This window comes from Haliotis cracherodii, unplaced genomic scaffold (assembly GCF_022045235.1).
Source record: "Haliotis cracherodii isolate W230 unplaced genomic scaffold, xgHalCrac1.p SCAF_1, whole genome shotgun sequence".
Classification (NCBI taxonomy): Eukaryota; Metazoa; Mollusca; class Gastropoda; order Lepetellida; family Haliotidae; genus Haliotis; species Haliotis cracherodii.
Window position 1 is genome coordinate 33,556,971 of NW_027266264.1, and position 27,053 is coordinate 33,584,023.

Here is a 27,053-nt window from a genome sequence, read left to right on the forward strand (position 1 = left end):
CAGGCCACGACACTCATATACCTTGATGTAGAATGTTGTATAATATGATTTGTGTGTTACATATATTGCCAGCGTGGCGTGTCCATTCATCTTCATTTCAGCGTTCTTTCACGCAGTTCATGTGTGGTGAAGTGTAGTCTAGGGGCGCCTTTTGGGATGTATTATGTGACGTGATCGCGTTTTGAGTTTCATATTGCCACTTATAGCTTGTGATGATCAGACACCAATTCCCTTCATCTTTGGGAAGAGACTGTAGACATGTTCTCCGTGCATCTTGAAAACAGGAAACAGTGTTACGTAAAGTGTGTGAATATGATGTAACGGCGTTTTTAGCAGTGTTGCAGTAATATCACGACTTGAGACATTGTTTGTTTGTTGTGTAACGTCGCACTCACCAATATTCAAGCTATATGGCGACGGTCTGTAAATGATCGAGTCTAAACCAGACAATCCAGTGATTGACATCATGAGCATTTTGGGATACGATGACACGCATCAACCGAGTCAGCAAGCCTGACCACCCGATCCTGTTAGTCGCCTCTTACGACAAGCATGGGTTGCTGAAGACCAGTTCTAACCCGGATCTTCACAGGTGACTTGAGGCAAGAAGAGCGAGCTTCACACATTGTACCTATACACGAGCCAACCCTTTAGCGGCTGATACACCTAACATCAAAGGTGAGGTGAGGTGGGGTGAAAGGGGGTTTAACGTCGCGTTCAAGTTTATTCGAAATGCGCCACACCCAGATAATTGCCACATTATGTATACCCATAGTGATAAATAGAATGAAGGACATCGTGTTTACAAATTACCGTGATTTTTTCTCTCGATATTTTGCTCAGCAATATTCCAGCTAAATGACGGAGGTCTGTAAATAATCGAGTCTGGGACAGATAATCCAGTGATTGACATCATGAGCATCGATCTATACAATTGGGATACGATGACATGCATCAACCAAGTCACACGAGCTTGACCACCAGATCCAAGCGACCTCTTACGACAAGCATGTGTTGCTGAAGACCATTTGTGACCCTGATCTTCACAGGGGCAGATATGCATGGGTTGCTGAAGACCATTTCAAACCTGGAACCTCACAGGGGCAGATATGCATGGGTTGCTGAAGACCATTTGTGACCCTGATCTTCACAGCGGCAGATAAGCATGGGTTGCTGAAGACCATTTCAAACCTGGAACTTCACAGGGGCAGATAAGCATGGGTTGCCGAAGACCATTTGTGACCCTGATCTTCACAGGGGCAGATAAGCATGGGTTGCTGAAGACCATTTCAAACCTGGAACCTCACAGGGGCAGATAAGCATGGGTTGCTGAAGACCATTTCTAATCCGGAACTTCACAGGGGCAGATAAGCAAGAGTTGCTGAAGACCATTTGTGACCCGGAACTTCACAGGGACAGATAACCATGGGTTGCTGAACACGCAATGTCGGCCATGGGAGCCGTGCCAATTTACGCTTATCAGAGGGGTATACAAAGTACGTGATCTAGATTACCTGTTGCCGGACTTTCATATTTTGTGGAAGTCTCGGTGGCTGAGTGGGTTTTAGATTGCTGACTTTGTGTGCTGGCGATAAGGTGCCTCACTTTTGCAGTGTGGGTTCGAATCCCGGACGGGACTCACTCCCCAAAAAGTACGAGAATCCGTACTTTACAAAGAAAGTGTTATCCCAAGTATAACATTTGTTAAATGGGTTGCTGAAGACCATTTGTGACCCGGAACTTCACAGGGGCAGATAAGCATGGGTTGCTGGAGACCATTTGTGACCCGGAACTTCACAGGGGCAGATAAGCATGGGTTGCTGAAGACCATTTGTGACCCGGAACTTCACAGGGGCAGATAAGCATGGGTTGCTGAAGACCATTTGTGACCCGGAACTTCACAGGGGCAGATAAGCAAGAGTTGCTGAAGACCATTTGTGACCCGGAACTTCACAGGGGCAGATAAGCATGGGTTGCTGAAGACCATTTGTGACCCGGAACTTCACAGGGGCAGATAAGCATGGGTTGCTGAAGACCATTTGTGACCCGGAACTTCACAGGGGCAGATAAGCATGGGTTGCTGAAGACCATTTGTGACCCGGAACTTCACAGGGGCAGATAAGCATGGGTTGCTGAAGACCATTTGTGACCCGGAACTTCACAGGGGCAGATAAGCATGGGTTGCTGAAGACCATTTGTGACCCGGAACTTCACAGGGGCAGATAAGCATGGGTTGCTGAAGACCATTTGTGACCCGGAACTTCACAGGGGCAGATAAGCATGGGTTGCTGAAGACCATTTGTGACCCGGAACTTCACAGGGGCAGATAAGCATGGGTTGCTGAACACATAATGTCGGCTATGGGAGCCGTGCCAATTTACACTTATCAGAGGGGTACACAAAGTACGTGATCTAGACTACCTGTTGCCGGACTTTCATTTTTTGTGGAAATCTCGGTGGCTGAGTGGATTTTAGATCGCTGACTTTGTGTGCTGGCGATTAGGTGCCTCACTCTGGCAGTGTGGGTTCGAATCCCGGACGGGACTCATTCCCCAAAAAGTACGAGAATCCGTACTTTACAAAGAAAGTGTTATCCCAAGTATAACATTTGTTACATGGGTTGCTGAAGACCATTTCTGACCCGGAACTTCACAAGGGCAGATAAGAATGGGTTACTGAAGAGCATTTCTAAGCCGGAACTTCACAGGGGCAGATAAGCATGGGTTGCTGAAGACCATTTGTGACCCGGAACTTCACAGGGGCAGATAAGCATGGGTTACTGAAGACCATTTCTAAGCCGGAACTTCATAAGGGCATATAAGCATGGGTTGCTGAAGACCATTTGTAACCCGGATCTTAACAGGGGCAGATAAGCATGGGTTGCTGAAGACAATTTCTAACTCGGAACTTCACGGGTTGAAAAAACGTTATTAGGCGCATATTAATATATATCACTGCATTCATGCATACACCTGCTCACTGTTAAAATAAGCAATATAAATGTTTTACTTATATATTAAATTCCGAATCTGTTTGTCTGTTCGCCGGAATCCGATGTTTGGATTAATGTACGATCATTGTGTGATACGCACATTTGGTGACATATGTACACAGTTTAATTCATTTGTGATGTATATTGATGTTCGGGTTCGTGACAATATTTATAATAGTGCTGGTCTTGCCTTTCAGTCCGCCCGTCGTCACGCAACCCTGGGTATACAAATAATGTACTGTTATGTCGCCCACGCATTTGGATCTATGACATTCATCAACCACGTCAGGAGGCCTGAAAACCCGATCCCGTTTTTAACCCCCACCTACGTCTCTGCCCCTGACGACATAGCGTAAAATATGGAATGGAGTTTGTATTGAATGCGAGATGAGAGTTTTCCATTTTTCTCATTCCGAATTCCATTCAAATATTCCATCCAAACTCCATTCCATACTCTACACTATGCCCCTGTTAACCGACTATATATGCACGCATGTGTGTGTATGTGTTTGGCTGCCTCTACTAGTCCGGCCTTTTGCCGGTTTTATAGTGGTTACCCACAGAACCGTTCAGTCCTTTTTTATCCCGATAATGTCTAGCGCTAGGCAGTGTAACATCAAGTACCATCTTTACGTCATTTGGAATGACGCAGAAGCGGCTCGAACCACCGACTTTATGCTCTCCGGGCAAACGCTGTATCAACTACACCACGGTAGTCGAAATAAAGAAAACACTTGATATATTATTATATTCAGAAAAATGAAAATACTATTTAGACGTAAAACGTCGAGACAAGACGTGAGCATATATGCGGCATAAAATCCCTTAGACTTGCACACGTTTCTGAGGCAATAATTATTAGTTTAGATCATAAGTTCTAGATTATATAAAAAATAAGAACAAGTTGTCCCTAAGAACTGGAGTCCTAAGACTACCCACATATCTAGACTTGCCTATTAGGAGGATATACGAGTAATTACTACACATCCGTGGATTTTTCTTTCAGTACAGCCTTAGAGCAAGGCTAAGATCCCCTCTACAACTTCTATTGCCACACACATTACTGAAATAAAAACGAACTACGCGACAGACTCATAATAGCTTTTAATGCTCATTAATGCCTTTTTGTAGGCTTGAATTATTATTATTAATATTATTATTATTATTATTGTTGTTGTTATTACGGCTAAATTCCTTCATCTTGTGTGTCTACGTGCTGGTTTGCACGGTGCCATCGTCTCTGGTCTTAGATCCGCTCTTGGCACGTCCGGTATAGGAGCGGTTTTTTATATTTACTATATTTACTATGTCGTCTCAGTGGCGTGGCATCGACTCACGTCGCACTCGCTCTGTTTTCAGTCATACAACACGTATTATATATTCTTGTATTCTTCTGCCGTTCGTTACATTCACCTACCCACCCTGTTGTCCTAAATTACTAGTTTTTCAAGCTTTGCAGTTGTCAAGTTTGCGGAACTTTACTGGAGCATTAAGTTTGTACATAATGATATCTTCATTGATAAAACGTTTGGGACGGGCGGGGAGCCGGTGGACTGCATTACAAGTTTCATTTGGAATCTTGCGATACATCCCAAATTATAAATTATACAGGATAGGTTTCCCCGTGGCCTTGCTCCAAGGCTGGACCGAAAGAACAATCTATGGATGTGAAGTAATTCCATCCTCCTAGTAGACAAGTCTAGATATGTGGATAGTACAATCAAAGGACTCCAGTCTCTTATAGGGACAACTTGTTCTTTTTAAAATCATAATCTAGAACTTATGATTAAAACAAATAATTATTGCCTTAGAGACTTTACAGCAGGAACCAATTTATACATTCTGCTTTACATAGCGGATGGCTTAGTTTCCTCTTTACAGCGGATGGTCAGCTTGGCAACAATGGTTGCCATCGCTCAATATTTGGCAATTGTACTTGCATTGGCTGCATACAACCAGGGTTGCTTGGCAACGGTAGTTGCAGGGCAGTGGTCGTTGTATTTATAAGCAGCATGGGTTGCTTGGCAACGATAATTGCAGGGCAGTGGTAGCAAAATTAAAAGGCAACATGGGTTGCTCGGCAACGGTTGCTGCATTGGGTTAGCTTAACAGGAGTTAAGCTCATTTTCGGCAGTCCACCAGTACCTCCACAACCATGACCATTTCATCCAAAGAACATCTCTTGTCTTCATTTCATGCTCCTATATCATGCAGGATAGCAGAGCCCGGCCTAATGGGGTCATGTATATAATACGCAATTGATAAGGCGGAGTACAAGCATCGTATTGGTTCATAACTCATAATCTTCCGGTGAGTGAGTTGGATTTAACGCCGCTTTTAACATTATACCAGTTATATCACGGCGTGTCAGCTTGATGTGGGAGGAAAGCCCCAAGTGATGTAGGTCTCAGACGTTTACCACTTCGGTGAAACCCACGAGCACGGGTATGGTGCTGACAAACCTAGAAACATAATTGAGGCGAACCGGGATTCGGACCCACAATCATAGGATTCTGGCGTGTCCAAGGGACGCAACTCTACACAGCGAATCGGGGCACTTTAGACGACTGGGCCCACATTCTTCCGGAGAAACATATTTTACGGAAGTGTATATGATACTGTCAGCATTTTGAAAAGACTCATGTGCCTACATTGAGACAAGAGCATCATTAATGCAGGAACATTGCTCGCCATACACCATCATGCTCAATCATTACGAGGACGTCACCCGCTTAGAATCCGGACGTTGTTTTGTTATCTGATACTGAAGATTTGAAGAGCTTGATATACGTTTGTTCGTCGTTAAACGCCGCACTCAGCAATGTTCCAGCTATATGACGGGGGTCTGTAAATAATCCAGTCTGGACCAGACAATCCAGTGGTGCATCGATCCACGCAATTGGGATTGATGACGTGCATCAACCAAGTCAGCGAGCCTGACCACCCGATCAAACCATCGTTTATGGCATCAGTTGATAACAGGTTCCAAAATATTATTCGTGGGATGAAACAAAACCACGACGATATATTTAATATCACATATTCGGTAAATGCAGCTCTTTCGATCCTTCAAGCTGAAAACGTATTCATGTCTTCTCTGCTTACCAAACACATGATGCAATCATCACATTTAAAACACCAACTCTACCAGCTTAGTTCAGGTGTACAAGATCTAGCAAAAGGAAAACTTTCTCCACTCCTTGTACAACCACAGGACATGAGACACAGTATTCGGCAAATCCCTGCCATTATACATGACAAATACAAAACGTTTACACTGATGCACCAAAACACAAATTACTATTATTCACAGGCTGAATTCATCTTTGCTCGACACCACAAGAACTTTTATGTTTCTGTTAAATTCCCCATCTCAGCCATGAAATTACCAATGTCTCTTTATGAAATTATTTCTCTTCCTGTTCCCATTAACTCCACTTCAGCTCATGCTACCCAACTTTTAGTTTTATCCAAATATTTAGCTATTTCTTCAGATGGTCAATATCATGTTCCCTTAACATACAAACATCTTTCCCAGTGTCAAGGATTCAAACAATTACAATGTCCTTTCAAGTTCGCCTTGATACCTAACACCCAGTCGTCCTGTGTTATGTCCTTGTTTCATAACAAAGTAAAAGATGTTAAACAGTTTTGCAACTTCCGTTTTCTCATCACTACCAAACAGTCTAATTTCATTCAAATATCCCCTTCCAAAGTACTAGTTTATCATGTTCCTCTAATTTCATTGGACTGCGAGTCAGGTTTAAAAATAGTAAAAGGTTGTAATTTCGGCATATTGTCCATTCCATGTCGATGTGCGCTACATACCCAATCACTATTTATTCCTGCAAGTCTTAATTCATGCAGTAACGCAAGTGACACTGTTACTCCTTCTCATCCAGTCAATTTGGCCTTGCTACAACATTTCTTTGAGGACAATACATAAGAATCACTTACAGGAACCACCACCTACCTATCTCCTGTCAAAGTTGAAATTCCAGACTTTCACATTTATTCACACAATTTTTCGAACATCATAGCTAATGACCATAATAGCCACCTCAATCTCAGACGCATGGCTGAGAGCGCTAAAACGGACCAACTCATTTTCCAAACACTTACCGAACCTTATTGGATGGTCAAATAAACTTACAAACGTCATGGTTAGATGGTAAGTCTATGATTTCCTATGCTTCCTTATTCATGGTATGTGTATTATCCATTTACAGTTTTTGGATGTTTTTAAGATTGCGCGCTCTTACAGCAATGATAATACTGTTTACACAAACTCCATCTGCCAAAGCCTTGGGAGATCCGACCGTTCCATCCTTTAAATATCCATTTGAGACCACGCCCCCTCCCCCCTCACCAGTCTACATTGATGTAGACTATGCTTTCCCCTTAGCATCATTATTGGTTGGTATCTGTACATTGCTTGTACTTCTTCTGTTCATTTCCAAATTGATTAAGAAGCGTTCCCACACCACTGAGCTACATTTGGAAATCACCACAGGTTCTGCGTGTGTTATTATCCCTATAATCAAACTGTCCCTCTGTCCGTCATATTGGCATCTGACACACCCTATTACCATCGATAATTTATCCCTTACTGGAACGTTTTGGCCGACCCTTTCTCTTAACTGGCCAGGATTCAAAATTGAAAACAAATTTTCGGGTAAAAGCATATTAGTAAGTTCTACTCTGAATGTACCATTCCTTTCTGGTAAAACATTGAAGACCGTCTTAAAGCAACCCTTTCAAGCCCACATTCTGGTTGTACATCAAAGATTCTTCATCGTGCTGGAACCAGAGATTATCAGTGACAAAATGTATCCAGACATGTGAATACTGAACCCATTACAGTACTAATCACCATGCCTTTATATATGTATTTTTGTATAGATTCCATATGTTATTAGTCTTATATTCAATTTGTCATTTGTTTAACATGTTCTTTAGTTCAGCTTTTGAGGCCAAAAGCTAAAACACACAAGAGGTAAATTATACCAGTGTAAAATACACTCAATATTGTTCCAATATGTTATGTAAATATTAGCGTTTTCTGATATAATTATTAGCTAAATATAAATGGAATTAAAATATTCATAAAGGTTTCATTACCAACAACATATCAACAAGCAATTAAATCTTGTAGACGTTCACGTGTCACACTGAACACTGACAGCTACATAGCAGGCTACAGTGATGTAAGATGGACGTATCCATCAAACCCATCGCGCTGAGTGAATTCTATTGTCCAGAGGCCGTTGCACCGGCGTAGAAGTTATTAATATGTAATAATACAGCATCACTACCTCGTGACGTATCGTCCGTCGGTCAAGAACTAGATGAAGACAATGCACAATTCATTGACTAGGGAATCACTCAAAGTCAAAATGTTCGAGGCGATTACTATAAAAATCAAGCATCTCCACTGGTCAGTACACAACACCACTGACAGTAAACTGCTTGACTGTAATCTTCTTTCAGTGGCATTTAGAAGTTGGAGTGATGAAGTAAGACGAGTTCTATGGATGAACAACTTCTTTATTACAATTAGTGCGACGTTTCGGTGTATATCCTAACACCTTTATCAAGCAATTTGTCAAAGCAATTTGCTTGATAAGGTGTTAGGATCTACACCGAAACGTCGCACTAATTGTAATAAAGAAGTTGTTCATCCATAGAACTCGTCTTACTTGACTGTAATCGTTCCTCTTCTTCTTATTAAGGTCAGAAACATTTTATTATTTGATACATTTGGTCCTATACTATATATATGTGTGTGATATATTCTAGATAGTCTGTGTTTCTATAGATGGTTAACTCTAACAAGCTAATGTAAGATTGTGGAGACATATTTGCACTGTGCATGTGCACGGGTCCCTTGTATGTTTAAATAATGAAGCATTCATTATTACCTATGTACGTATGAAAGATCATACACAATAACGTGTGTGTTTTAGATATTTGTTTACCAGAACTTGTATGTATTATGAATAGATGTTTACTATACTTTGTATGTTTTATGAAATGTGTTTAGCACCACATGTGTCCGTTAATGAGCAGTAATTCCCTATTAATTGAATATGATTTTCCATTATCAATATCCGAATATACACGGTATCAGAATACAATATGTATCAAATAAGTGTCATGAAAGTAACGTTAATCGGGCGGTATGTTGAACGATAAAGACACAGACAGTTAGTCTGTATATCTAATGTTCGGCCGTTACAGAAACTGTTACTCTATCATATTTTGATACACACGATGACAAAGCATTGATGAACTTAGAAATCAAATCTAACATCGTGATAAGTCAACTCCATGCAAATGATACTATTCTGATTATCAATATCATTCATATCCTACATCTACATGTTTTATTATACTTGGTTTGAGGTTATTGTTATTATCGTTTATCGTGTATATGTCTATCTACATTTAGTAAATAGCGCGTCTCACTTCAGACGTAATAAGCCAAGCGTATTTATAGTGACGTTACTTACAAATGCAGTCACAGGTCATAATGTTGGTGTCATGATGTAATGCTCTCTCTAGACATGAAAGTGTGCTTAGCTCTACCTATAGCTATATCCCCTACCTTTCCAGCTTTCCCCCTCAAGTATTATGACCGTTGCTTATTCGATCGTTCTATCATTATTCTATATGTTTGATGTATTCGTACTGTTATCATTCTATGTACCATGTATTGCTATTATGTCTCTTGTATTCTGTATTATAAGACACAACACCACTGACAGTAAACTGCTTGACTGTAATCGTTCCTCTTCTTCTTATTAAGGTATAATCAAGTTCCCAAACCCGGGACATAATCTTGATTATAAGAAGACAAATCATGCAAAGAGGGTATCGCTTTATTTATGAGAAGTATTTAATATATATATATATATATATAGATATTGTCTGTATTTGCTTCACACTTAAGTTATCCTGAAATAAACACTCCAAGATCTCTGTTGTGGCGTCAATGCATAGAGTGTTAAAGGGATCTACAGACCATGTTTTGTTTGTTTGTTTGTTTGTTGTTAAAGGCCGCACACAGCAATATTAAAGCTATAAGACGGCGGTCTGTAAATAATCGAGTTTTGACCATGCAATTCAGTGATTGACATCATGAGCATAGATCAGCGAGCCTGACCACCCGATCCCGTTAGTGGCATAGTCGCCTTTTTCGACCAGCATGGGTTGCTGAAGACCTATTCTACCCCGGATCTTCACAGATCCTCAGCGTATGGAACGAATCTGGAATTCGAACCGACGATCATATGATTCTGACAGTGATTTTGCAGCGCCTTAGACGACCTCAGTAAGTCTCTATTCATAATGCACAACATCCAGAACACGTATAATTCTTAAAGAACAAAATACAGTACACGTGTTTGCAATACGCAACAAAATATAAAAAGAAACATTTCTAACAATTTAATGCCACAACTGTTTTGCGACGTAAACAATCACAAACAATATATCGCATAAAACGCTTGTCTACTTCAGACTGAAGTGACACGCCTGGAGTACCCTGGAACTATTGACCCTACTTAAAATGTCACTGGTTGTAATACTTGTATGCAAAATGTTCAGGCATTAACCAGATTATATTATTATTTCTATACTGTGGGGAAGAGGGTGTGATACATCAGGTATTATGGTCTGTTTACTGTGGGAGCGGTGGATGCATCAGATGGCGGTCTGTTTACTGTGGGGAAGATAGGATGCATCAGATGCTGGTCTGTTTACTGTGAGGAAGATGGGATGCATCAGATGCTGGTCTGTTTACTGTGGAAAAGATAGGATACATCAGATGCTGGTCTGTTTACTGTGGAGAAGATAGGATGCATCAGTTGGTGGTCTGTTTACTGTGGAGAAGATGGGATGCATCAGATGGTGGTCTGTTTACTGTGGGGAAGATAGGATGCATCAGATGGTGGTCTGTTTACTTAGGGGAAGATAGGATGCATCAGTTGGTGGTCTGTTTACTGTGGGGGAAGATGGATGCATCAGATGGTGGTCTGTTTACTGTGGGGGAAGATGGGATGCATCAGATGTTGGTCTGTTTACTGTGGGGGAAGATGGATGCATCAGATGATGGTCTGTTTACTGTGGGGGAAGATGGATGCATCAGATGGTGGTCTGTTTACTGTGGGGGAAGATGGATGCATCAGATGATGGTGGTCTGTTTACTGTGGGGGAAGATGGGATGCATCAGATGTTGGTCTGTTTACTGTGGGGGAAGATGGATGCATCAGATGGTGGTCTGTTTACTGTGGGGGAAGATGGATGCATCAGATGGTGGTCTGTTTACTGTGGGGGAAGATGGGATGCATCCGATGTTGGTCTGTTTACTGTGGGGGAAGATGGATGCATCAGATGATGGTCTGTTTACTGTGGGGGAAGATGGATGCATCAGATGGTGGTCTGTTTACTGTGGGGGAAGATGGATGCATCAGATGATGGTGGTCTGTTTACTGTGGGGAAGATATGATGCATCAGATGGTGGTCTGTTTACTTAGGGGAAGATGGGATGCATCAGATGGTGGTCTGTTTACTGTGGGGAAGATATGATGCATCAGATGCTGGTCTGTTTACTGTGGAGAAGATAGGATGCATCAGTTGGTGGTCTGTTTACTGTGGGGAAGATATGATGCATCAGATGCTGGTCTGTTTACTGTGTCGAAGATGGATGCATCAGATGGTGGTCTGTTTACTGTGGGGAAGATGGGATGCATCAGATGGTGGTCTGTTTACTGTGGGGAAGATGGATGCATCAGATGGTGGTCTGTTTACTGTGGGGGAAGATGGGATGCATCAGATGATGGTGGTCTGTTTACTGTGGGGAAGATGATGCATCAGATGATGGTGGTCTGTTTACTTAGGGGAAGATAGTATGCATCAGATGGTGGTGGTCTGTTTACTGTGGGGAAGATGGATGCATCAGATGGTGGTCTGTTTACTGTGGGGGAAGATGGGATGCATCAGATGATGGTCTGTTTACTGTGGGGGAAGATGGGATGCATCAGATGGTGGTGGTCTGTTAATTGTGTTGGATAGTGGGGTTATGTTTACTGTGGGGAAGATGGGATGCATCAGATGGTGGTGGTCTTTTTACTGTGTTGGATAGTGGGGGTATGTTTACTGTGGGGAAGATGGGATGCATCAGATGGTGGTCTGTTTACTGTGGGGGAAGATGGGATATATCAGATGATGGTAGTCTGTTCACTGTGTTGGATAGTGGGGGTATGTTTGAATGTAGGAGGAAGCTTGCGGTTGATTTGAATAATAATTGATCTAGGAACCGATTAATAGCTACAGAAATATTGTGCGAAAGGTGATCAATATTGATCAGAAAATTGAACTGATAGATGGAGTAGAGTAGAAACGTTGGTCTGAACTCATACCACAGTGCCAGCCAAGGGAGATTACTCTGAATGAACACCACCTTCACTGTGGTGTGGGGTACATACTAAACATAAGTACATGGTATAGATGATATAGTTTCTAATAAATTACATTTCTTATTTCTGAACACAAATTGACAAATCCCAAAATGTGCCCCTCTTTTTCAAAAAGCTATATCCTCGCTTGCAATTGATGTGACTCACAAACAGTACCAGGTAAATTGCACATGTGATTCAATGATGACCAGCTGCTGCTGCACATTCTTTGTGTGAATAAATCAAATTTCATACATACATTGGTGTGTGTGCAGTCAACCCTGACAAGTGTTTGTCCACTTTTGCAATGTGATAAAACACAGAGGAAGAGGGGAGGTGAAATGGGAATCTCATTAAAATCAGACCTTAGTTCTCGCTACCGCTAAAAAAAGAACCCTTGTTTAGCGGTAGCGAGAACTAAGATCTGATTTTAATGAGATTGGGTGAAATGGTGAGGTGAGATTATAGTGATAAACGTACGTGTGTGTGTGTGTGTGTGTGTGTGTGTGTGTGTGTGTGTGTGTGTGTTTGTACTAGTCCAGACTAATGCCAAGTTTATAGTGCTAGCCCACTTAGATACCATGCTGCAGTTTAACATAAATACCCCCCTCAAACACAGTATACCTCCAAGCTGACCAGTTCTGGTTTTAGCACCTGTCTGTTGGTGTGACGTCACATCATGACGTCACTTCTTGAACTTACAGCCAGGTAAGCCAAACATAAATAAAACATTCATCAATTCAGATTTTATTTCTATTTAACACAAGTCTGAGACACATTATATGTCTAAATACATCAAATTCTACTCAGTGAGATGTGACTCTCAAAAGCATGTAATACAATGATGTCAATGGTTTTGGCACAAATCTAACATCTCTGTTTTCTGCATGAATGGCATTCAGTAAAGCTCCTGCCTCAGTATAATGGTATGTTCATGGTTCACAATATTGATGGGTGAAGGGGTTGCCCAGTCGTCTAAGGTGCCGCGATTCGCTGAGCAGAGTTGCTTCCCTTGGGCATGCCAGAAACCTATGATTGTGGGTTCGAATCCCGGTTCGCCCCGATTATGTTTCTAGGTTTGTCAGCACCATACCCGTGCTCGTGGGTTTCACCGAAGTGGTAAACGTCTAAGACCTGCATCACTTGGGGCTTTCCTCCCACATTAAGCTGACATGCCGTGATATTACTGGAATACTGTTAAAAGTGGCGTTAACCCCAACTCACTCACTCACTCACTCACAATGCTGACCAGTGTTTTAGGATGATAATATGACTAAAATATCTCTTAGTTAACAGTCAACACTTGTAAATTATGGAGAATAAATGGACAATAGTTAAAGTCCTCATGATGGTGATGTTAGTACAGTGTTGATGTCATGCCAAATTATTATGAAAGCTTACAAAAACATGGTGAATTGCAATGTTCCCATGGCTGTTTTATAGAATATTCTTAAAGAGAAAGATGAACACCTGGTATCTGGTATTTCATCCACCAACTCAAAATTGTTAACGTTGTGTTGTAGGTCTGGGACGGGTAAATCGGGTACCCGGGTTGGGTGGGTACTGAGAAGGACCCAGGTACCCACTGGACTACCTGGACCAGTGGTTAGTCACGTGATATATTGTTTAATGACAAAAATTATCCGGAACTCTATGGTTATACTTTAAGTCAATAATGTTCTCATTTCTTTCTGACTATGCACCCATTCCTCCTGAATTTTCATTTTTTTTAATAAATGTATAACTTTAGTGTATGCATGACCACATTGTTAAATACACATATCTAAATACGTTTTGCAAGGGATATGGTAAAAAAATTCCAATCAGATATTTTGTACCTATCTCTTGAGACCTACACTGGGTACCTGGGTTGGGTAATAGGGGGTTGGGTACCTGGGTAGTAAATTTGGACTCGTCCCAGCCCTATTGTGTTGGTTTATGGCTGCATGCCACCAGTCGTGATCTCAAAGCTTTGTGTTTACTGATTCCCCACACTTGACATAACATCGCCTTTTTGTGAGCTTCGAGCACACATAACGTGTGGAGCAATACACTTACAAATGGAACATTGTTAAGTTAAATGCCTCAGTAAATGATGGCACCTAAAACTGAAAACTAAATAATTCAGGAGATTTCAGAACAATAAACAGATAAAATGAATTTAATTTAGTTTAACCAAAACAAAAGCCTACCAACACTCCACAACTAACAAAGTATCTTTTCAGCTTCTATTTTTAAGCTGATCTTTTTGTGCATATTTTCCTTTATTTGTGGCAATAACAGATGTGAACCTAGAACATCTATCACGCTTTATGATCCTTGTCTTCAAGGCTTTGGAAAAGAGCCTGTTCACGATGTTGACATACATGGAATAAGGGACCAGTTTTTGCTCATGGCTTAACACTGCACCACAAAAATCAAATGGATGGCACCCACAAATCGTGCAATCCCACCAACAGAATCAGATATTACACAGAAACACACATAGATCAACACAAAAGTCAAAACATCAATGCCTGCTAAAAATCGGTCTTAGTTACCTGCTGAAACACAAACCATGTCCTTATTGTACACTGCATTTTGTACAGCATTCAAAATAACTGATTGCTTATCATCCCCTGTCATCAGGACAGTACATGGAAGAGGAACTGGTCTGTCTTGGCAGCTGCAGATCTGGACCACAGTGGGGGTGATCTCTGATACAGGACAGTACATGGAAGAGGTACTGGTCTGTCTTGGCAGCTGCAGACCTGGACCACTGTGGGGGTGATCTCTGATACAGGACAGTACATGGAAGAGGAACTGGTCTGTCTTGGCAGCTGTAGATCTGGACCACTGTGGGGATGATCTCTGATACAGGACAGTACATGGAAGAGGAACTGGTCTGTCTTGGCAGCTGCAGATCTGGACCACTGTGGGGGTGATCTCTGATACAGGACAGTACATGGAAGAGGTACTGGTCTGTCTTGGCAGCTGCAGATCTGGACCACTGTGGGGGTGATCTCTGATGCAGGAAAGTTTATGGAAGAGGAACTGGTCTTGAGTTATTCATACAATGGGTGAGTATATATTCTCTAATGCTGAAAAATGAGCATTTAACTATAATGCGTTAAATTAAAGTAACAGAACCTGTTCCTATTGGATCTGGAAGACTTGAAGCTCTAGATAACTAACAGTTTGTTCAAGATCAGGCAGCTATACAAGTTTGTTCATTCCTGTCTTCGATTACTGAGTGTATGTTATATCCATCCTATCATGATACCCTGGACCCATTCACCATCACAGCACCCTGACCAGATCCATCTCTCTCATCACCAACAGAATTTCTGAAATCATCCAATATGACTCTTCTGAATGAGAGTTTGGCATGGATTTCAAGTTTCCAAAATAGTGGCTTTGTATGTGCAAGCTCTTGATACATTTAATCAAATCTAACAGCTGTCAAATTGGTATTGAGATGGGGGAGAGAAATGCTTATCCTTCCTAGCTGTATCTGAGATGGTATGCATGAAGGCTTATGGATACACTAGTGATATTGCCAGCTGTTGCAATCATGAAAAGTCAGAGTAATTTGATGGATGTGTCTTTTGAACCGTACTCAAGACATAACTATGATGGCAAATGGGTCCCCTGTATCTATCATAACAGAATGAGGATATAATACCCTTGATAATCGAGGATGAGTACCAACAGGATAATCACATTTGTCGAAACAAATAGTTTTACATACAAAACATCAGGTCTATGAGTTTGTTAAAAAGGATAAATCCTCAAGGAAGTTTTACCTATAAGTGAGTCAAATGTTAAAACATAGTTATGACAATATCAGTCTTGCTGAGAAACACTAAACTCCATACCTCAATCACATCAATGGAGTAAACTGGGAAAACAGTAATTTTCTTAACCTCATCTCATTCTATCATCTTTGTAAACAACCACAAATATTTGCAGCCAAAGTTGAGGAGAACATCAGCCATTTTGTCAATTGTCATCTTAAAAGTAGTTTTAGAGGCCATCAGTTAGTAATTATTTGTTAAAAACATTTTTTCAGACCCATAATCTCTTTGTACAGCATACACATTCTGCATGTCATTTGTATATACAGGGAATAAACAATTTACAAATAAATTAGTGTTTCCAACACGACCTTGATGAATGCCATGGTCAAAATTAAGGTTAATTGATTGCTTTCAGTTTCTTCAAACTACTTATGACATTTTGACAAGATATTTTCAAAATCTTGATATTCGCATATATTTTTCTAATTTGTATAGATTGCACAAATTGTTGTTTTCAAACAAACAGTTGTTTATTAGCTAGGATTACCTAAAATATTTAGTATTTAGTAACAATTTTCAACTTGCTTAATATACTCACCGCCAAAAGAAACGCAAATACCACACATGTTGGTTAATATATGAAGAATTACATTCAAGAGATATTACATTTGTTCGAACCACAAACAAACATACTGTTGTGTTGTTTGAACTAAGGTTCATGAATGATTCACATGTGACATCATAGAGCCTAAACTCCATTTCTCTCGTGCAGGATTAGCATGTAAAGGTAGGACTTCACATGCAGCATATCCTAATAAGAATAAAGATATGCTATGGTAACACCTTACTGATGGTTATTCTATTCTTAACGTACAGACTTCTCTAATCTTTCTTTGGTTTGTGTCTCTTTTGGCGGTGAGTATATATTTGTCAGCGAACCCCAAGAGAACCTGTTGCATTGTATCAGTCTGTACATGAAGTGGTTTCCTCCCCCAACAGCTGAACATCATATTGCTTACAGATCCCCGGGATAACACCAAAAGTTATTTTCTTTATATTTACAATTTCATTTCTTTATGTCAGTTAGTTACCAGGGTAGGTAAGCCAATAAACAAGGAGAATAACTCAACCAACCTACAACAATGAGACGAGCATCACATTCTCCATTTCTCATGAAAATAAGTCCACATCCTCATCCTCTTCAACTGTATTTTGTTGAATATAAGACAAAATATCGCCACTACTTAAAATAGATTTTTCTTGTGTGTTTTCATCAGATTCAGGCTTGACCTCTGTCTTTGGTTGGACCCCTGGTTTTGGTTGGAGACCTGGTTTTGGTTGGAGACCTGGTTTTGGTTTGAGACCTGGTTTTGGTCTGACATCGGGTTTGGATTTAACCTCGCTGGCTTCTCCAGTTTTCTCATCTTGTTTCTTCTTTGACTTCCTGGTGATCTCCGTTTTCATCAAGTTTTCAAGATCCTCATCGATTCTGAAAAAAACATCACGTTGATGTACATTTGCTACTGAAAAGGATGAACGCTCTGTAAGGAAACATGTGATGTGTCATCATGAACAGTATCCTTCAGTGACAACCATACCTGGATGTTATGAGTGAGTTGGTTCCTCGTTGCTTTGAACAGTATTTCAGTTATATATAAAGCCTAGAGTGATGCAATTCTTATATGTTTTCAACTTCGGTGAAACCCACACACACAGATATAGCGCTGATAAACCTTGAAACATAATCAGGCTGTACCAGGATTCATCTTTCCAAGGCAAGGGCGTTAACTGACTATTAAGTCCAGTTTCAACCCTTGCCGTACTAGGTTACATCTTGTCTGGACTAACGTGTCTATGCGAAGTCCAATCAAAGTTGTGAGATGAATAATCATCCAGTTCGCAAACAACAACGTGCAGATTTGGGCTGACTGCAAGATCTGCAAAGCATGTGTACCAGTTTTATTTCAACATAGATCTTAATTTTCGATCAAACTGTCTTGACAGGGCGCTGCCATTTTGTTTGAAGTGATATAGAGGTGGAATCTGATTGGTCAGTTGGAGGGACGTAGAAGGGGCATAACTCGTAATAGCCACTGATGGCGCTAGGATGGAGCCTGGAAATTCCAGCCAGTTCAGCTAGGGTGGAAATTGGACTTTCATTGTCAGTTAACACGCTTGCCTCTGGAAGATGGCCAGAATTATAAGCCATGATCATTCAAAGATGAACAGACAATTAGTAAGTCAGAGTTTCAGGCATGTTATACAGTTAATCAATCATTGTCATGGCAGAGGTTTTTGATGCACTAATGTACTGAAAATAATTACCATCCCCAAATGCTTGTCATATTTGTGGATGACCCTCCCCAAACCAAAATGCAAAAGCACATTATATTTTCATATTTTAAGATAAAATGTCCATTTTGTACTGATCCTCCCCAAATATGTTTATTATTTCTTAGGAACCTCCCCTAGAGACTGTCATAATGTTTGGTGACACTTCCTGAAATCTCCCTGATTCATCCATCCCTATAATAAATGGCGGGTCCCTTCGTTAAAAGAGCTTTGTTTTATTTCAGTTATATGAAGGAGGATAACCCTTAGTGATGCATGTTGTTGACATCTCCCACTATGCGGCAACTCATGATCACAGACATTGATGGATACAACTGACCAACAGTCCACCTGCACAATGGTATCCATAAACTACACCAGTGTATAAAATTCCCAAACATTTCAGTCAAGAAAAGTTATCAGACCAGATAAAATGTTGCCAGTCCCGTATTTTCTAGAAAGTAAGAAAAGGGTGAATATAAGAATAGAACTGTTTAATATTAGTTCTCAGAGAATAGCAATAAACTGATGGATTGTTAACTAAGTAACTTTGATATTGAAATTTTATTCATTAATAATGTGTTTAATGTTTAGTTTGAAGTAAAATTACTTTTTACACTGAAGTAAAAAAAAAATGCTTAGGTTATTTAACGACTGCAATAACAGTCTGACCATTGGGCGTGCAACTTTTCAAAACTGACCATCCGTCAGCAAACTAGGCCTTCCGGGACTCTCGGTTGACAGGTATTTTTAACGCTGACTATACTTTCCAGCGTGTTGCTTACTGGAATAGTGAGGGATCTGTTTCATCCGTGCTGGCTGGTGCTGTAACTGGTGCAGTGGCTTCTTTATCAACAACAGCATCAGGGAGGAAGAGTGAGGCATCATCTTCAGATATTCCTCCACCAAAGTCTTGTGCCTCAAACAGCTGAGTCGATGCTACAACACCACAAGGCCAGCAGGGACATATATACATGTTAAACATATCCACCTGTCTTTTTTTTCCATTGCAACAATAATTATCACATCAGCAGTGCAAAAATAAATTGGCAATAAATCACCATTCTTTTATTCATGTTACCATGGAAACAAAGCTGTGATAAAGGGGAGAATGGTGAGAAATGAATGTCAACAGATTTGAAATGTCCATGGGAGATAACTCTGATAATTTTATACCGCATTCAATAGAATGGACCAGTAACATTGGCAAGTAGAATACAGTAATAGAATGGACCCAAATAGGCCTCCTGGAGGCCCAAGATACCTCTAAAACAAACTACTTCCAGTATTGCACTATGACCAATCCTGATTACAACTGTGTCTGTGTAATAAGTTTTGTTTGTTTGTTTATTTGTTTAACACCACATTAAGCAATATTCCTGCTTTATGACGTCTACTGGTAAATACTCAAGTCTGGACCAGACAACCCAGTGATCGATATTGTGAGTAAAGACCAACGGCATTCGGGTATGATAACACACAATCAAACAAGTCATGGAGCCTGACCACCACTTGGTCGCCTCTTGTGCCTACATTGCTGTAGACTGATTCTATCCCAGAATCCTAATGGGGGCTATGGAATCAGTGCCATGTGAGACACTGAGCCTGTAATTAGGTATTCAGTACCTGACAGATTGATTTTTACAATAAAAGCTTATGTAGCAGACAAAGTGGGTATTAATTATTGGAATCAAACTGAGCCCAATCTCTTGTTCAAATTGTTTCTCATGACCTTACAATTGCTGCCACCCATAATAAGTTTTATATTTATAGTTCTGTGAAGAAATGGAGAAAATCATACTAGCACTGAAATTTGATTTTTTTCACTTCAAACTGCAGGGTATGAGCTCAAAGAGGTCACATGTTACACCAGAATCAAGGTTACTCTTATAGATTTGAAATCCACTACAAAAAAAACTTGTATAACATATAAAATAAATTCCTCTACCCAATTGAGAAAAAAAAATGTCCTGGCCAGCCGATGAAAAGTTACATGTTTGTGAGCAGTCACCTACCTTCTTCTTCTCCACCATCAGCAACATCCAGGCCAGCAAACAGTTCATCCCCCTCTTGCTTGTCTTCATCATCAAACAGACTTGCTTGAGGCCTGCAACCAAACTAGATTATAACACTTGGTATGAAAATTTCAAATATGAAAATATCAAACATCCAAGAGGGGTGTGTGGAGTATGTGTGTGGAGTACATGTGTGGAGTGCGTGTGTGGAGTGCATGTGTGGAGTACATAAGTGGAGTACGTGTGTGGAGTATGTGTGTGGAGTGCGTTTGTGGAGTACGTGTGTGGAGTACATGTGTGGAGTGCGTGTGTGGAGTGCGTGTGTGGAGTACGTGTGTGGAGTGCGTGTGTGGGGTGCTCGTGTGGTGTGCGTGTGTGGAGTGCGTGTGTGGAGTGCGTGTGTGGAGTACGTGTGTGGAGTACGTGTGTGGAGTACGTGTGTGGAGTACGTGTGTGGAGTACGTGTGTGGAGTGCTCGTGTGGATTACGTGTGGAGTACATGTGTGGAGTACGTGTGTGGAGTACGTGTGTGGAATACGTGTGTGGAGTACGTGTGTGGAGTACGTGTGGAGTACATGTGTGGAGTACATGTGTGGAGTACGTGTGTGGAGTACGTGTGTGGAGTATGTGTAGAGTACATGTGTGGAGTACGTGTGTGGAGTACGTGTGGAGTACATGTGTGGAGTACATGTGTGGAATACGTGTGTGGAGTACGTGTGTGGAGTACGTGTGTGGAGTGCGTGTGTGGAGTACGTGTGTGGAGTGCTCATGTGGAGTACGTGTGGAGTACATGTGTGGAATACGTGTGTGGAGTACGTGTGTGGAGTACGTGTGCGGAGTGCGTGTGAGGAGTGCATGTGTGGAGTGTGTGTGTGGAGTACGTGTGTGGAGTACGTGTGTGGAGTACGTGTGTGGAAAGCGTGTGTGGAGTGCGGGGTGCGTGTTCGGGGTGCATGTGCGGAGTGCGTGTGAGGAGTGCATGTGTGGTGTGCGTGTGTGGGGTGCGTGTGTGGAGTACGTGTGGGGAGTGCATGTGTGGAGTGCGTGTGTGGAGTGCGTGTGTGGAGTGCGAGTGTGGAGTACGTGTGGGGAGTGCATGTGTGGGGTACGTGTGGGGAGTGCATGTGTGGAGTGCGTGTGTGGAGTGCGTGTGTGGAGTGCGTGTGTGCAGTGTGTGTGTGGAGTGCGTGTGTGGAGTGCGAGTGTGGAGTGCGTGTTTGAAGTGCGAGTGTGGAGTGCGTGTGCGGGGTGAGTGTGCGGGGTGTGTGTGCAGGGTGCGTGTGCAAGGTGCGTGTGCGGGAGGACGCTCTACCACTGGGCTACGAAGGCTGTCCCTGCCAAGTAGACGGATGATAAGGGTGGGTCAGGTAGTGTATTGTTGGTCCCCTGCTTACCCCTGATCCTCCACGTCATCATCCTCGGTTTCTGTCTTCTCACTGCTGTCCTCGTTACCACCATCATTGATTCCCCCTTTCCTAAACGTCCCTGCCTTCATTGCGCCAACACCTGAAGTCATCCATATACACCACATAAACCATCCTGAATCACAGGTAACACATAAACCATTCTGAATCACTGGTAACACATAAAACAATCCGAATCACAGGTAACACATAAACCAATCTGAATCACAGGTAACACATAAACCATTCTGAATCACAGGTAACACATAAACCATTCTGAATCACAGGTAACACATAAACCATTCTGAATCACAGGTAACACATAAAACCAATCTGAATCACAGGTAACACATAAACCAATCTGAATCACAGGTAACACATAAACCTACCTGAATCACAGGTAACACATAAACCATTCTGAATTACAGGTAACACATAAACCATTCTGAATTCACAGGTAACACATTAACCAATCTGAATCACAGGTAACACATAAACCTACCTGAATCACAGGTAACACATACACCTATCCCAATCACAGGAAACAAATATTAACAACAGCCAACAATGCAATTTTTATGATTATAAAGATGTGATTTTATTTGGTCATGTTTGTCTTCAATTTTACACATAACCCAAAGTCCATCACATAGAAATCTTAGTTTCTTTATGTTCAAAATATTTATCCATCTTCCCGAGGCAAGAGAGTTAACTGACTTTAAAAGTCCAGTTTCCAACCTTGCTGAAATAGGCTCGAATTCCTTGGCTCGATCATAGCACTACCAGTGGCTGTTACCAGTTATGTCGCTTTACCAATCAGATTACACATCTTGTGTCACATGCATTCGCTTCAAACAAAATGGAGGCACCCAGTCAAGACAATCTGATCGACAATCAAGATCTATATTGTGATCAAACGGGTCTTACATCGCAAAGTGCATCAAATCACGTGAGCACCTTGATAAAAAATTTGAAAAGATTTGGGAAAATATCTGCTGACCACGATTTGGCGGTGCACATGCTTTGCAAATCCTGCAATAGCCCATTCTCTGCATGACAGTTTACAAACCGGATTTCGATTTTGGTGCATGATTTTGATTGGACTATGCATAGACTCGTTAGTCCAGCCAAAATGTTACTCCATAATACCAGCCTAGTTCGGCAAAGGTGGAAACTGGACTTTTAAAGTCAGTTAACTCTCTTGCCTTGGGAAGATGCATTTATCAGCTGTAATTAGTTAAGCATTATTTCTCCTAATGGTACATCATATTTGATATTTAGATGAAAAGATGACAAAGGAAGAGTTTTCCAAATTGATAAAAGACAAGTCTGGTTTCTATCAACAATAGTATTTGGATATCATTTCGGTGGTTTTACTTTTAATATTTCAGTGGAAATCCTGGCATCAGGTTATCATGTTAATAATGACATAGATATTTCTTTGTTGCGTTAATAAAACAAAATATGACTATACTATATTCATACTGTCAAAAGAAACATCACAATATCTCAGCCCCACTACTGAAATTATTTGGATAAAATTCTAAGAAATGAATTACCAGTACTGTGGTCTTAAATATTTATGTAGAATTTCATTATACAAAGATAGCTACACCATAAATCACAAAGAACAATGAAGACAAAAGTGTGGTTTATTTCACAATAAAACTTTGTTCTCTCATGACGTCATTTCGGGAGATTCATCATGCACTCGCAACTTGATGACGTTGTTAATTGGACAACATTATTTTTGAGAGGGAAGTGTCTAGTTAGTTGCAGCGTCTGAAACGATTGCTTCAAAAACTGGGAGAGATATGACAATCAGTATTGGGAGAAAAGACACAGATAATTGACGTGAAAATTGTGAAGATATGTGTGAAAGACTTTACCGCGGTCAGATTCTATTCAGGGAGTCGTCATTATTTTAATGCAGGTAAATATTTTTAGAGCATGCACTTTTTGTTAACATCCTTGATGAGGTTGTACTTAATGTCGATATCTAAAATAAGAAATAAACGATGAGTGGGAGTTGTTAATAGACTATAAAACACTACAAGGTGAATAAACCATGAGATATAACAACCTATAAAAGCCATACTGTGCTTGTGGTGACATCAGTTACCTAAGAACTCCAGCACAACAGAGGATGTTGCAACTTTTGGAACTGTTGCCAGGAATTTGAGGAAGTGTTCCAGATCCCCACGGCGGCTTCTAGCAACGACATCATTCATGAGAAGAACCTTCTTGGGAAGTGGAGGGAAAACGGTGCCAGAGAACTTCTCATTCAATTTGTTGTACAAGTCCTCAAAGTCATTAAACTTTCTCTCAACCTACAAACATATACAATCAGCATGTCAATATGCATGGCTTTTTAAAATTTTAGAGGCTCTGAACTCAGAGGCAATTAAGAAAATATCTTCTTGAGATTTTATCATATTGTCATAGCGACTGATTTATGACTACCATTGTCTGAAGTACATTTGACTCCAAAGGCAAATTACCCTGTAGCCATGTCTCCATAACTTAATTGTCATTAAGTTTTAGGCGCTAATCCCCGTTGTTAATCCTCACCAACATTTCATTGTATATTGACTGACAGCCAAACTGGGCTACTTTATCGCTTCCCGTTCATTACTGTTATTTATAGTATGACATTTATTGCCTTAATTGTTTATTCCCTAAGCTGTGTCACCCCCAGAAGTCCCATGTCCAGAGCAACGTCATTGTCTGTCCATTGTTGTTCATTACTATATATGTGCTACCATTACACTGTTACTTGGGTGTTAGTCAACCTTGGTATTCCGAGTGCTGGTGTAGGGACGACCTCGAGTAGGATGTGCCGCTCGTAGGAAACGCCCTGAGGTGAGCTGGAACTCCGCTCACCTCTTGTACACCTGAGCTTGAAGGTCCGCTCATCGCTGTGTTTGTGTTGTCAGAGCAGGTATTCCACTCATTGTGCAATTGTTGTTTACTGTTTACATGTTGTGCATAAAGCGTTACGGGACAGTGATGTCGATTTTGTCCTTTATTTCCCCAAGAGCTAATTCCCCGTCATCATGCGCGTTGACAATATTACAAATGTATTATAGGTAGAAATGTCTGTACAACTTTGAATAGGAAAAAGTGAACTTCTCGACACACATTTTAAATCATGCTCATTAAAACATATCACATTTTTTGTCTTTGGGAATACAGCAGTACCGGTAGTCATAAGGTAGTCCAGCAGTCATTCCACTGCAAACACCAAATTGTAGGGTGTGCTTATTTCAGAACCCTTCTTGGAAGCCAGATATGCATTTATCTAGACCTGCTCAGCCAAAGCAGCCAATGTCACAGTACCATTCCCATATTAGAATTATAAATTTCCAAATTCATGTAGTTATAGTCATAACCAGTGATAACCAATGTTATGGTTCTGTAGAGGTGACTTGTATTTCACTGATGACAGAACAAATAAAGTGCATCGAAAAGACTGTAGTGCATATTTTGACACTATTGCAGTGAAGTTTAGAATCCTAGATATATCCCTTCCACGTAACACACTTTTGTTTATTAGATTTAGGGATTTGATGAATACAAAACAAGAGTCCTCATAATCAGTGTTTTGCAGCTATAAGCTATTTGATCTGGCCTAATATATAAAAAGACACTTTACAAATGTCAAATTGCATCTTTTGCTAAATTTAAAATTCACATCTGTGATAACATTTATATTTTGTCAATCTGTGTTTTAATCTAAATAATCTCTTCCCTACTACATGTATATAAATCTGTGTCAAGCCCAATTTACATACAATTACCTACCATAAATTGCACAGTGTCAGATTCCTTGTGCTTGGGGGATTTGAAGAAAGTTAGATTGGAAACTGCAACAACTTGATAAATATATGTTGATGACAGTAACCCTGGGATATGCTTGAATGTGGGCACTGTCAGATCAATCCCCGTGTCCTTGTTCTTCACATCCCTGCATCAACAACACATTGATTTACAGCATCATTAACTGTAGTGTTATGGTATGTACAGGGATGTTGGTGAGGAAAATACATAGAAACACACACAAAACATTGCGTCATTAAACAATGAAAATGCATGTTCATCAACGCTAGACAAGATAACAAACCAAATATACCTCTAAAGACCCTAACAACAGTCTACTTCCATCATACAACTTTACCTATTTTCATTTAGATTAAACTTTAATCGCATAAAAAGGATTTACAATACATCTGATCATAGTGTGTGTATGCTACATTATTCGCCATCTAAATAGAATCAGTTAATATTATCCTAACATGTGTTTTTGGTTTATTGATACTAAATCAATTAAGTTTCATTTCATTAATCAAAATTAAAGCTTAATCTCATTAATAATTTTGGTAAATACATTAGCTGACCACTGGGTGACCAGCTGGTGACGGTCATTATTAATTGTGACGGCAGTTTAAAACCAATCATAGTGGTCAGCAGAAGTGTGCACTCCAAGTGTGCTACCTGACAGTAACTGTTGCAGTCGGCATGGTTAACTCCTAGTCGTCTTGTGAACTGCAAATAGCTACATCCGTTTATTGGCCTTCTTTTCAACGTTTACTATATACTTATGCTAACACGCCCACATTTCAGGACAACCGCCATTTTGAACATCATGTGACACGTAAGCTCCCTACAGCGGTTTTGTGGTAACCGTGCCAGAAGTTAAAGACAGCATAGATTGCATCCTCTAACAAATATCAAATTGATTTGGCATCACATCCAAAGCAGAAGAATACTAATAATACCGCGGATATGTCCAATAGATGTCCTTGAAATTAATTATGTGAGGATGCGTAAATATTCATATAAAGCAGGACAGAAGACCTTTTTATACACTGACTCGCTAATATCATTTATTTACTTTGGCTAAAGGAACATCATATTAAGGCTGCAAGTAAAATACAATGATATTTTAATATTTCACATAAAATTATCTACAGAAGATTTACTATACGTTTGAACACAGAAACTGTCACGCAGCTAGGAAATAAAACAAACAACTGTACAGAGAAACGGGGCAGCCATTACACGGCATGTGTTGA

General features: G+C 40.6%; 1 protein-coding gene across 1 annotated transcript; it reads right to left on the minus strand.

The window, feature by feature from the left end:
* Positions 1-13,217: 13,217 nt before the first annotated feature.
* On the minus strand, positions 13,218-26,595 carry LOC139476270 (HCLS1-binding protein 3-like). The gene is made up of 7 exons (XM_071259395.1): positions 26,473-26,595; positions 25,783-25,945; positions 24,101-24,308; positions 21,970-22,081; positions 20,576-20,667; positions 19,346-19,499; positions 13,218-17,718 (listed from the first exon to the last, which is right to left on the minus strand). Exons 1-7 carry the CDS (start codon positions 26,496-26,498, stop codon positions 17,400-17,402), a joined length of 1,074 nt encoding a protein of 357 aa, XP_071115496.1. The 5' UTR covers positions 26,499-26,595; the 3' UTR covers positions 13,218-17,399.
* Between the last annotated feature and the right edge of the window lie 458 nt (positions 26,596-27,053).